The sequence below is a fragment of the Suillus plorans genome, assembly GCF_016647745.1.
Source record: "Suillus plorans strain S12 chromosome Unknown HD556scaffold_9, whole genome shotgun sequence".
Classification (NCBI taxonomy): domain Eukaryota; kingdom Fungi; phylum Basidiomycota; class Agaricomycetes; order Boletales; family Suillaceae; genus Suillus; species Suillus plorans.
Window position 1 is genome coordinate 859,121 of NW_024537393.1, and position 12,336 is coordinate 871,456.

General features: G+C 48.7%; 5 protein-coding genes across 5 annotated transcripts; all 5 read right to left on the reverse strand.

Moving 5' to 3' along the window:
- Positions 1-80: 80 nt before the first annotated feature.
- Positions 81-3,504, reverse strand: HD556DRAFT_1287220 (uncharacterized protein). The gene is made up of 11 exons (XM_041299348.1): positions 2,647-3,504; positions 2,179-2,588; positions 1,936-2,059; positions 1,382-1,618; positions 1,137-1,327; positions 986-1,075; positions 905-933; positions 791-851; positions 690-739; positions 213-627; positions 81-144 (listed from the first exon to the last, which is right to left on the reverse strand). Exons 1-10 carry the CDS (start codon positions 3,230-3,232, stop codon positions 471-473), a joined length of 1,935 nt encoding a protein of 644 aa, XP_041164449.1. The 5' UTR covers positions 3,233-3,504; the 3' UTR covers positions 81-144; positions 213-470.
- Positions 3,315-3,918, reverse strand: HD556DRAFT_1040376 (uncharacterized protein). Its single transcript, XM_041295962.1, has 2 exons — positions 3,914-3,918; positions 3,315-3,860 (listed from the first exon to the last, which is right to left on the reverse strand). The coding sequence occupies exon 2, from the start codon at positions 3,724-3,726 to the stop codon at positions 3,397-3,399; it is 330 nt and encodes a 109-aa protein (XP_041164450.1). The 5' UTR covers positions 3,727-3,860; positions 3,914-3,918; the 3' UTR covers positions 3,315-3,396.
- HD556DRAFT_1344053 (kinase-like domain-containing protein) lies at positions 3,505-5,751 on the reverse strand. Its single transcript, XM_041302187.1, has 8 exons — positions 5,681-5,751; positions 5,428-5,625; positions 5,311-5,376; positions 5,078-5,263; positions 4,990-5,020; positions 4,903-4,940; positions 4,620-4,847; positions 3,505-4,562 (listed from the first exon to the last, which is right to left on the reverse strand). Exons 1-8 carry the CDS (start codon positions 5,684-5,686, stop codon positions 3,747-3,749), a joined length of 1,569 nt encoding a protein of 522 aa, XP_041164451.1. The 5' UTR covers positions 5,687-5,751; the 3' UTR covers positions 3,505-3,746.
- Positions 5,752-8,448: 2,697 nt separating this feature from the next.
- Positions 8,449-8,874, reverse strand: HD556DRAFT_1230709 (uncharacterized protein; the record flags this gene model as incomplete). Its single annotated transcript, XM_041297370.1, has 2 exons — positions 8,449-8,592; positions 8,641-8,874. 2 exons carry the CDS (start codon positions 8,872-8,874, stop codon positions 8,449-8,451), a joined length of 378 nt encoding a protein of 125 aa, XP_041164452.1.
- An 827-nt stretch (positions 8,875-9,701) lies between these two features.
- Positions 9,702-10,521, reverse strand: HD556DRAFT_1430468 (uncharacterized protein; the record flags this gene model as incomplete). Its single annotated transcript, XM_041304907.1, has 3 exons — positions 9,702-9,730; positions 9,833-10,114; positions 10,164-10,521. 3 exons carry the CDS (start codon positions 10,519-10,521, stop codon positions 9,702-9,704), a joined length of 669 nt encoding a protein of 222 aa, XP_041164453.1.
- Between the last annotated feature and the right edge of the window lie 1,815 nt (positions 10,522-12,336).

Below are 12,336 nucleotides of genomic sequence, written 5' to 3' on the forward strand. Positions count from 1 at the left end.
CAGCCACTTAGCTGGCCACTCTGTCATTCTGAACATTATTCAGAAGCGCGTTGCTCTGCAACGCCAGTGCGTAGTTTGTGCGTCGGACCTCGGTACGTTTCGAGAATCGGCTTTTATCCCTGACTCAACGCGTGACCCGAGAGCCTAATGTTACAGCTCATGAGCGCGGGAAATAGGGTCACTAGGCAAGATCCCTGCTGAACCAAGCATACCAGTATGTTAAAGCGGTCAAGGCATATGTGATCAAAGGAGTGCTAGTCCACTCCACTCAAGGCATGTGTTCTCAGCTTAGAAAGAGGTGTGCCCCGTAGCAACCACACTTAGCATTTCTAGCTATCGTCGCTAGCCCGCAAGCAAGCAACGTCAAATACTCCGAAATCTACCAAACGCAATCGTGTAAAGTCGGGTAATACAACCGCGTTGAATATTGCGGGCATCGGTCAGTCACGCCAACTTGCCTTGGTAGTCTATCAGACGATTATTGACATACACAGTGCACAACAAACCAGGCAATGACGCACCTTTGCCGCCCACCGTTTCTCAGCGTAATGCGTGGCATGCTTTATGTCTGACCACATAAATAAGGGTATAACGAATGCCATGAGAGGGATCGCAATCTTCCAAAATCTGTGTGCGTGTATAAGTCAGCCTCGGGTTTTGTTTCAGTTCAGTACAGATAGGATATGTACAGGGCGTCGGAATGGTCATTGACACTCCACATCGATGCAAAATTCATTCCCTATGCAATACGTTATACTCGGTGGGGTAGGTGAGATGACAGGAAACATACAAAATAACCCGTGAGCAATGTCAGCGGGAGGAATATGATAGTTGCGAGGGTGAGGCGGCGCCTGATAGTTGACATCAACTCAAAGCATGCCGATGAAATAAAAAATGCACGCACATGACTACGTTCATTTCGTATGATTTTATCTGTCACTCACGTCAATCAAGACGAGAGAGTTGAAATAAAGCAAGTACGCACATTGAACGTGTAGTTCATCAGGTTTTCTGTTATCCCTGCGAACATATCCATGCTTGTAAGGATATATTCCATATGATCGTGTACGTCCGCCTGCCACCGTATCTCAACAGCCAAGACTTATACAAAGAGGCGAAAACAGGTCACGACGCACCAGGTATATTTTGCTCTTATTGGACATGAACCCCTTCACTTTCTCTCTGCTTTGCTCTTGCACCTCCTTCTCAGCAGGTGAGAGAAGTGCAGCACACCGGTCTTCGTCGTACCGCCGTAGCCCATAAATGACCGTCTTGAGGGGCCCAAGTGTCCGCTTGTGCAGTATCAAATCACCAGAAAGAATGTGCACTAGTTTCAGGTCTGTCAACACAAGCAGAAACAGACGATGGGAATAATGCGCACGCCTTGTAACCACTTTCATATTCGGCTTCATTAACACATCGTATTCTAGTTGCAATATCTTCTCGTGGAATGCATCCACTACCTCAAGTGCAGAGTCCACAATGAGGTCGAGCAGACTTTGAACGAGCAGACTGGGATCTGCAGATGCACGCAGCCCCGTGTCGGGCTGTCGGAGACGCGCCATGATGGGACCCGTGAAATGAATGAAATTGGATGGCATGACAGAGATTACTGTGCCTGTGTCAGGTAGAGTCAGCTATTATCATTCGAAACTGAGACGCAGCTCAAACTCGAAGCATATACATCAAAGCAAGAGCCAAAATGCGCACAAACTGCAATATATGCGTCAAAATAAAAGCATATAGTGAATGTTGGCTCAAAATCGGGATACATGGCACCATAAATCATCATACACGTGGCTCACCGGATGTGCGTACACTCCTATCGCCATGAATTGATACAAGATAAGACAAGACAAGTATACCGAGAAGGAAGGACAGAATGTGGCAGAAATAACGCAATGAAACAACTAGGCGAATCAGTCCAGCACTCACCGTCTCTCAATAAGAAAATTGATATCGGGTGGATACAAACGTCCACGCGACCTGCCTTCTTGAGATCAGCAAGAGTCATACGAGCTTTCTCCCGGCGTTTTCGTGACTGCGCAGGGAGGAGATTCTGATGAGTATCAGTTTGGAACCGAATTGTGAATTGGTTCGAAGGGTTGGAGATGAAAACAAACAAATAAAAAGAAAATACAATGAAGAAAAACACAGAATGTGAGAGATACAACGCACCGCGCTCTCCTTCCGTGTAGCAGATGTCAGCGGGGTTAAGCCGTTCTCCCTGGCCCTTGCTACACTCTCCATGTCAGCTTTCGCTGACCTTTGGCTCCTGACAGTGCTTCCAAGTCGCCAGGTTGCAGGCACACTGTCGTCATACATCATGTGATCTTCATCCCCAGCATCTGCATGGAGGTTATCATCCTTGAAGTACCCCTCCTCGTGATAGTCTCCTGGTGTCATTGGACCTGGTGAGGAGCTCCGTAGTGGGTCTTCGTCCTCTGGTATATAGGAGTGAGATGAAGAGGAGGAAGCGAGTGTGTGAGATAAGACATGGATAAAGAGGTGTTGATTGTAGTAGTCCGTTTTGGAGCGCGTGTGTCCGTGTGTGTGCAATACATCTTCGAGGGCGAGGGGATGAAGGCCTACGCACGCAGGATGATTATCAACACCTCGCATGAGGTATCATGACCATTTACATACCGTACTTCAGGGCAAGTACACTCATCACATCCCAGCTGATGCCGCACACATTTATCCACCTCACCTTCACCCAAGACTCCTTCTCCGAACTTCTCTTATCATTGAACATTTGTACGAAACGCTCATTATCCATCTTTCCAAAGCTGCTCCTCACGGTACTATAGTCGTTGATCTGGATCTCGCAGCGCTCGCGAATGTGCGCATAATGGAGGTATGCGGACTGCCTGCGCGGGTCAACACCAGGTTCCGCACCGGCGAGACCGAAGCCCGAAAAGACGGTTGTTGTTCGGTGCATGGAAATTACTTTACGAACATATGACCGGAAGCGATCTTTGGGAGTTTGAAAATGGATGGCAGGAACACGTTCTGGCTGCAGTAAGGCCGGAAGTATTGACGAAGATGCACGTCCGAGTCGGCAAGACTGAACCATAGGTTCTTGAAAGGGTCCATTGGAGGGTAAAGACAGTTCGATATGAGCAGGAGATGCGGAACGCAATGCTGGACTTGGTGATGGCATAAATTCGTCCTCAAGGTCAGGCGTCAAGGAACGTCCGACAGAGTCCGTGAAACTGTTTTCGCGAGGCATGGCAAGCTGTAATCTTCGTCAGAGTAAGTTTATCGTTCCCTGGTATGTTCAATCAAGTTAGAACTAGTGTATGAAACACCGGTAGTGAAGGGTAATTCGGCCCCAAAGTGATTTGAAGGGCTGCAGGGGTAAATGAATTTTTGCAGGAAGACGTTTGAAAAAGGTTATGAGCTCCGAGATACTAAGTATGGTCTTGCATAGTTGCGCCCTGCCTCCATTGAATCCACGTACTTACGTTTTGTGTACATACTCAGGCTTACAGACAACTTGGTTGCTGGCATTAAACGCAACGAGGCGCCGAGACTCTCGGTGAATATTGTACTAGTATTCATTTGGCAATCGGCTGGCGATGAGACTCGAATCACCCGGACGTTCACGGTGCAGGTTCTTTCTACAATGCTGTCGGTAGTATCCGCGGAACCTTGATAGTAACCAGTGAGTAGGTAGACCTGTAGTAGTACTGAGGTTACAATCATCCACGTTACAATCTTCATTAAATAAGTTGCACTGTGATCTACCAGGATACGTCCGAGTCATCATTCCAGCCACCGTCCGCCCCACCATCCGAATCATCATCATAGCTCGCACAGTCAACATCGTCCCCATCATCGCTATCGCCCTCATCACCCTCATCATCGCCATCACCCTCCCCCTCGCTGTTTTCATCTTCCTCCTCATCACCTCCATTCTCATCATCCTCACTGCCTTCATGCCCTTCATTCCCTTCCACACTTTCGTCATCCCTGTCTTCGTCGAAGTCCTCTCTTTCAACATCCTGGTCGATTCCGGAGGAGCTATCGTTGTCGTCGGACCCGTCTCTTCCATCTAAGCCAACGACCTCATCACATTTGTCGCCCTCATGATCCTCGTCGCCCCTCTTGTCGTGCTCGTCACCCTCACTGCCCTGTTGCTCTTTATCATACTCTCCATCATCGTTTCCATCCAGACCCTCTTCTTCGGCACTCTGGTCGGTTCCAGAGGAGCTGCCGTCATCTGACTCTTCACCTTCATCGCTATCACTGTCAGACCAGTGCCCAGACCAACCCCCAGACCAGGTCCCAGGCCAAATCCCAGACGAATTCCCAGACGAATTCCCATCATCAACTGTATCGTTTGAATGCAGCTCGCAGTATCGCTGATGTGCAAACAGCACAATATCTCCAATTGATGGTCGACTAGCGCGAGGTAACCAACACCGCTGTATGAACTCCCAGTGCGTGGGTACAACTTGCGAGCCCTTGGGGGGCTCTGGTTTCTTTCCTCTGACGACGTGTCCCAACACCACATTATCCTTCTTCACATCGTAGTAGGGCACCTTGCAAGTTAATACCTAAAGCATTCGCAAAGTGAGCAAAGGTTCTTTTGGCCCAGAACTCAAGCTATTCACCTGCAAGATGATGCTACCAAATGAGTAGATGTCGCATTCAACACTGAGCGACACCTGCGAATCATCTCCATCGCTCTCGGGTATGTCATATAGCTCTGCAGCTGCCCATCGGACATTTCCCCTGATGGAGCTCGTGAGATAGGAAGTACCAGTAAACTCCTCGATCATAGTTGAGAGACCGAAATCAGTGACGCATGCCCGACCATTTTCATAGATCAAGACATTTGACTAGAGAATCAGGACATCAGTAATGAGGGATACCACTGCATGTCCCCGTACACACCCCTGTCAGATCACCATGGACAATTGATTTGCTATGGACTGACTCTTGTCGGCATTTGAAACTCAGGTGGAGTGAAGGATCACTTACGATATTGTAAACCAAGAGCGATATCAGTCAACTGACGTGCATCAACAGGTCAACAAGTGTCCAGAAATACTCGTGAATACGTGCTTACAAGGGTGAACTTATCTTCCAATGTCAATACATCTTCTTGGCGCTCAAGAAAGCCCGTCAAAGTTCCATTATCAGCCCATGGACAGACCATTGCGAGATAAGGTCCAAAGTCGATCGCCACTCCCCAGAGTGGAAGAATACTGTTGTGTTTGAGGCGGCCCCAAACTTTCAGCTCGCGACGAATTCTCTATGCCAAATTCATTAGAAAACCCCAATTATTGAGGAGGGCATTACCTTCCTATTCTTCCGCATCAAGGCCTCGTTATCAGACTGTAAAGCACGGATGGTCTTCACTGCTACCTTCATTATATTTAAAAAAATATGTGACGCAAGTGCACAGACTGGTCTTACCGGAACGGTCCCATCTGGCCTCACCAACTGACACTTATAGATGTCCCCAAAGCCTCCGCAAGTTATAGGAAATGGTGAGCTCTTCTGCAGTTCCTTGGTAAGATCTTGCAGCAAGCCTGATAAAGAATGTGCTGATTGTTGGCCAGCTTCACTGGTAAGTTCATCTGTTGTCATCTCCGAAGGAGACGAAATGGAAGTCTGCGGGTAGCTACGTGAGTGAGGTGTGTATATTTTATAGAGTGATGGTCCATACATTCATGAGGGGTTGCACAGTGCGCGGGAAAAAATAGAGAAAACACTCGAGAACCGAGTCAGCTGCATACCGTAGAGCCAGTTCGGCAACGAGATGTTGACCGAGGTTTGGCAAATGTCAGGTGAGGCTTCTCGGCTTGAAGCGTCCCAGACGTCGGAGCTCAAATTATAGCTGTATTCGTCCAACCCTAATGCCAGCTGTTATCGATACGCTATACACATCGTCCTTGATCTATGTCCTACAGCAATGAGTGTTCAATCGCGACTCCCACCTTATGTGCCCCAACGCCCAGAAACTCGACGTCGCCTTGTCCAATATTCGATTCTTCTTGTTAGTATTCTGATCAGCGCTACAGCCAATATATTAGAGTCCGTGTATGCAAAGGATCCAGAGCCCTATCACACGTCTGCCCTCTCCGGCGAAGCCTGGGTTATGGAGCTATTGTCTGGTCATCCAGAACGAATTCGGTGCGAACTTGGTGTGCATGCACACGTCTTTGCAGAGCTCATCTCTGAGATTCGTGCCCTTGGACACACTGCCTCCAAGTTCGTCTCGCTAGAAGAGCAGCTTGCGATTTTCCTGTACACATCTGTTACAGGTTTGTCCCTCAGACACGTTGGCGAAAGATTTCAACGCTCGAATGATACGATTTCCCGGTAAGTACTATGCGCTAACAGTTTTTATATTGTCTCATGTTCTATGTAGTTACTTTCGCAAGATGCTCAACATCTTCTCGTCGTCCCCCTTCTATACAAAATATGTCCAGTTACCAGATGCCTCCGTTCCCAACAAAATCCGCCATAACCCAAAGTTCTGGCCGTTTTTTAAAGATACCATTGGTGCCATCGACGGAAGCCACATTCACGCATCGCCTCGCGCATTCGAACGAGGTCCCTATCGTAATCGAAAGGGATTCGTTTCGCAAAACTGCTTGTTTGCATGTGATTTCAACCTCAACTTCATATACGCCCTCACTGGCTGGGAGGGGTCAGCTACAGACGCGCGTATCTACGAGGCTGCAGAGGGCCATGACCTTCGCATTCCTGTAGGGAAATATTTCCTTGCAGATGCAGGTTTCCCTCTGCGGCCTGAACTACTCATTCCCTACCGTAACGTGCGCTACCACCTTGCAGAATGGGGTCGTGCAAGTGTAAGGCGAGTTGTACCAGCCTTTTTCTTTGTGTTATGTGCTAATTTTTAACAGGCCAACTACGAAACAAGAGCTGTTCAATCTACGTCACGCATCCGCTCGAAACGTCATCGAGCGGATATTCGGTGTCCTCAAACGACGCTTCCGGATCCTCCTGCTGTCCCCACCATACGCTATGGGCGTACAAGCTCAGATCCCAGCTGCGTTGTGCAGCGTCCATAATTTTATCCGCTTACATGATCCTGCAGAAGGCAACCTGCCTGATGCGGACCACCCCATTGGCGATGCGCACACCGCAAACTGGGAGCAGGAGCCAGCAGAGAATCATCCGGCTAGACACGACGACGTCCATTTGATGCGTGATCGCATTGCCGAAGCGATGTGGGTGGATTATCAGCGCATTTTGCAGGAGAGAGGAGATGATAACGACGATCTATCAGAAGGTATTGCAGAGGAGGATGAGGACGGACTGGACTAGTACTAGTATGCACTTGTACTTTACAATGTTATATATCAGCAGCAGCAACCACAACCATCTACTCCTGATCCGTTCCCGGTCCTGCAAGTTCCTTCTCACTCTCATACTCACGCTCAATCGCACCTATACATCGTTCCTGGTCCCGCAAGTTCCTTCTCACTCTCATACTCACACTCAATCGCACCCGTGTACTCATCATGATGTCATATAGGATGTACAATACAGATACTACATGTTGATACGAAAATGTAATGAGAAGTGATACAAATGGTATGGTAGTTCTATGTAGACACGAGGAGCCCAGAGATAAACGCGCGGCGCATCTCAAAGTCATCCTCCAGCTCGACATAAGCGGCAAGATTGTTCTCCCCTCCTGCACGGGTAAATATCCGCAGGAGGGTGGCTCTCTGTTCAACTCCCAGATCCGCATCTGTGCTGCGCATGATTGCGAGACCGCGGGAGATCATGGTGGGTGGAGCAGGAGGAGGAGGAGGAGGTGGTGGTGGTGGTGGCACCATTTCAAGCGGATGGGCCAAGCTCTTTTCAATAGCGTCAGTGAGGCGATTGATACTACCTTGCATGTTCATGACGGCAGCTGCTGGAGTTATCTTCGCAGCGACTCTGGCAGCACTGCTCGTCCCCATATGTGTGCTGCCATGTGCCGACACTCGAGCCTTCTTGAAGACCTGAGTGGAGGGCACCAATGTCGTTGAAAGCGGGAGAGTTGACGACTGGGGAGTAGCGGGATGGGTAGATATGGGGACGCCACTGGAAGGGAGAGACGATGTCTCCACGGAGTCGAGTAGAGTGTTGGTGCGCAGGCGTTTACTGGACTGGGAGCCAGTAGTAGCGGAGGCTCTGATGCTAAGTGGCATCATCAGGTCAGCGCTCATGTCTGGCACACTGGGGTCCACATCCATGTCAAGAAGGTTGAGGCCCCCGTCAGCGTCATCGAGCACATCATCGATACTGATGGAGGCGGGGGCTGTAGTAGCGGGGTGGAATGCATGCCTTCCACGAGCACCACTGTTCTCGCCTAAGATGGCCTGCATGTCGTCGTATGGGGGCCACCCTTTGTTGCGCAAGGGGCGCATTGCGATTCGTGACTAGCTCAATGTTAGTCAATGTTGCGCAATATATTTAATAATGACATACCTTTGCCGCAACATATGTATCCCAAACGCTCGCAGCAGCAGTGCCCTCAATTCCAGCTCCCCGCACATTGTCCCAATGGAAGCCAGACACGTTGCGGTAAACCTCGATTTGATTGAATGTTTTTTTGAGCTAAACCAATCTCATCAATTCATGGTCGATCAATATAAGATAACATACCGAGGTCCACTTCGTCTTGACCATCTTGCCCGTCTTCGGTGGGCCTATTGTCTGAATCGTACCATCGGTGTTGATAGCAGCTGCTGCACTGTTGTAGGTAGGCATTGAGGAATTTCCGCCATCACCACCTGATGCCCGATTCTCAATCAGGTGGTGAAGCAGGACATCCACCTCCGCATCCTGCCAATGTGCCTTTGAACTGTCAGTCTGCTGTGTGACCTCTGGCTGAGCCATGAGAACTGTCGTAAAACTAGCACAGATAGCCGCAAGTGCAATAACGCTAGTATGAAGTCTTTGTCGTCGATGACAATCAATAAGATAGGGATGCATGGTAGATGTACAGGTAGGAGATGTTGTACAGGTAGGAGATGTAAGGTTAGAAGTCCGACGTCTGGGACGCTTCAAGCCGAGAAGCCTCACCTGACATTTGCCAAACCTCGGTCAACATCTCGTTGCCGAACTGGCTCTACTTTGGGAGTTTGCAATTTCGGTACCGCTGCCGCTTGACTACTACTAGTTCCACTGTAGGCCTTATCAAGGTGTTTTACGTAGTCATTGTCCGGCAGCACGACTTGGGAAGTGGCCAAATTCTCATCTGTTTGAAACACTTCGGGGTTATTGATATTTAGGAGAGGTTTATATGTTGTACGAAATGCGAAGAAAATATTTGGAGTTTGAACTGACATAAAGAGGGGCATAAAATTTCAAATTTAGTCATTGTTTTGTGCAAAATCGAAAATATGAAATATTCGCAGCCATTTTTTCACTGACTATACGTCAACACAAATAAGAAATATGGTCTGGTTTTCAGCGTCTGCTTTAATTTTAAATTTAATTATCACATAAAATTTCGGACGAAACTTGAAGTTTAATCCGCGGCTGTATGCTTGCCAACGTTTTAAGTTTTGTCCAACAATTAGGGGCTGCCAAAAATTTGAAGTTTACGCCAGCGACAAAATGTGATGGCGAAACTACAAGTTTTGCGCTTGGACGAAATAAATCGCCCGATCATCGCCCACCAATAATTCAATTGTCGCCCACTCATCACCCGCAAACGGCGATCACACCACACTGAGATTAGCAAAAATGTCTATATCATACAAATGTAGCAATGTAGCAATGTAAAACTATGTGCGCCAAACTATGCAAACCTCGTGAGCGTGAATGAGAAAGGAAGTGGGGAAGCTCTTACCTGGTGCTCTTGTCATGAAATCATAACTTGCTGCCGAAACGTTGCGCATGATCTTATTGGTAGCAGGTTGAAATTTAAGGGAGCACTTCCATTGTGCGGAGGTCATTGGACCATTGGCGTCCTTAGTGAGCGAATGTCGCATACGAGAAACCCCTTCTCGAATGTTGCCAAGACGTCCTTGGAACCAATCTTCGCAGCGAGCAGACCAAAAGCCAACATTCAAGCCCGACACATTCCAAGCATTGGGCCGAGGCCACCATGAAACTACCTCCTGTCCGTCACCTAGAAGCGTGGTTATTAGTAAGTACTGATGGGACAGTAGCAAGCTTACGGTGGTCTATGTAGTACGTTCCACACATAAAATCGATTTCCTCCTCTGACAACCCATCGTCGTAGTGAGTCTGACCACCATCGCCAATCAATAACTCGCCAAACGGAACGGCTTCCGTTGAAATACCGTCGAGGACAGATGGAAGATGGTCGAAACCAAGGCTATGCAAAGCCAACCGCCATACGAGTCCTCCATGCAGGAACGCAGCCCTCGCCCGGGGAAGATTCATGAATTCATGGCGTAGCTGTTCATACACGATGTAATCAGCATATAGGGGATTGAAGGGGGGTCGTCGACGTCCCAATGTGTAAGTACGAAGTTCAGAAAGGGGGCAGCGCCGGTTGGGTGCGACAGTCATTTGCTGTAAGGTCCTGAATGCAATACCTCGTTGAAGTAAAGCTAACGCAATCTGCTTCATGTCTGAGCCCCAATCACGACGGAGGCACATTACAGCAGTTGCGGGGTTGAGGACAGCCAGAGTCCAAACGACAAGGTTTGGGGACTCGCGGGGCTCGATTATATAATATCGACATTGTGATAGCTGCGCGAGAGAGACACAAATATAAGGATGTGAAATTTGTAGAGACGACAGGGGTCCAAGATCCCAAAGGTCAGGTGGGATTGTATTCAAGTCGGATTCTTTCATGTTGACGAGATATGCAATGAACTTCGTGATGCATTGGCGTTGTGGCTCTGTGATCGAACCCGTTTCTGCTGTTGAATCACCAAGGAGCTTGTGAAGTTGATCCCATTTTGCCGATTTAATCCAGTCGCTCGCTGGTAGGAACGATATGGCCAAGGGAGCGGAGGTAGGAGCGGTGATACGATATCCGAAGTGATAATGCAAGACGGGAACGAATCCTTCAATAAATGTATATCTTGATGAAAGTGAAACTTCGCTGCCGAAGTATGTATATATATCATCGGCAAAACTGGAAGGGGCGGGAGGTGGAACCTGGGAAGGGGTTGTTATGGGGAGGGGAGGCATGATATCTTCGTCATCTTCCCGATCATCGCCGTCAGGGATGCCAGTGGGGTCGAGTGCGAGACACAAGTCCCATTGATTGGAGAAGGAATCGAAGATCCTGGTGGACTTGCTGTAATTTCCCCAAATCTCCTCAACCCCAGCCTTCGTGATGTGGGTGCGCAACATGAAATCATTGGCATCATCTTGAGGTTGCCATTCAAACACCCAAACCCTACTGGACCTGCCGGGAAGGCTGTGATTCTCGGCTGAACGTTGACGACTCAGACGAGCCTGTCGTTGAGATGGAGTCTTTTTCTCCTCCTTCTTCGCGTTCTGCAAGGCCCTGTGCGCAAAAAACGCAGACCAATCTTCGCCATGCCTCTGCCCACTATTTTTATGGGGAAGGGGAAAACGGGAGAGGTCTTGTTGAGGTTGAGTGGACAACGGTGCTGGTTGGCTCGGTTCGGGGTCCCACATATCATTTGACTGGGAAAGCCAAAAATGAGAATCAGCCTGAACACCCCAGGCGTCATTGTTCTGCAAATCGGGCCAAGCCGAAGTAGCGCAAGTCGCTCCTGCGAGATCTTCTGCTGAGGGAATGTAGCGTTTCCATGTCTTGTTGCCGGGAATGTCAGGAGGCCAATAAACCCAGATTGGAACTTTGAAATGTTCAAACATGATCACGTCTGTGTCCCAGGCCAGACTATAAGCACCATTGATAATCATACCATTGCGTGGTACGACATCTGTAAGATCCCCGACAAATGTGCGGGAGAGTTCCATCACCCATGCAGATAGGATAGGACATTGAGGGTCGTTTATTAAGAGAGAAGTCCAGGTTGGGGAATCGTTATGGGGTCGATACCGACGAGCCATAATGAAGTATGTGCAGAGAGCTGAGATTCCTGCGAATACACGCAATCAGACATTATCAGCGAATATATACGAGTAACATACCTAAGAATGCGTCGCGAGATCTCATAGCAACCTTCTTTGCAAGCTTCGCATCAACCTGGGGCCTCAGGTACCCATAGTCTTTGGGTGGTCTTGGGGCCTGGCCATACCAGGGAAAATGCATGTTCACTGCTAACCGTTGCGAGCACCAGAGTAACTTTTGCTCTAGACTCTGCCATTCTCGCCAAACGTCTCCACGCAAGATATAGCGACCGTCGAGTGTAGACTCTATGGGCAAGGAGTAGAGCGAAT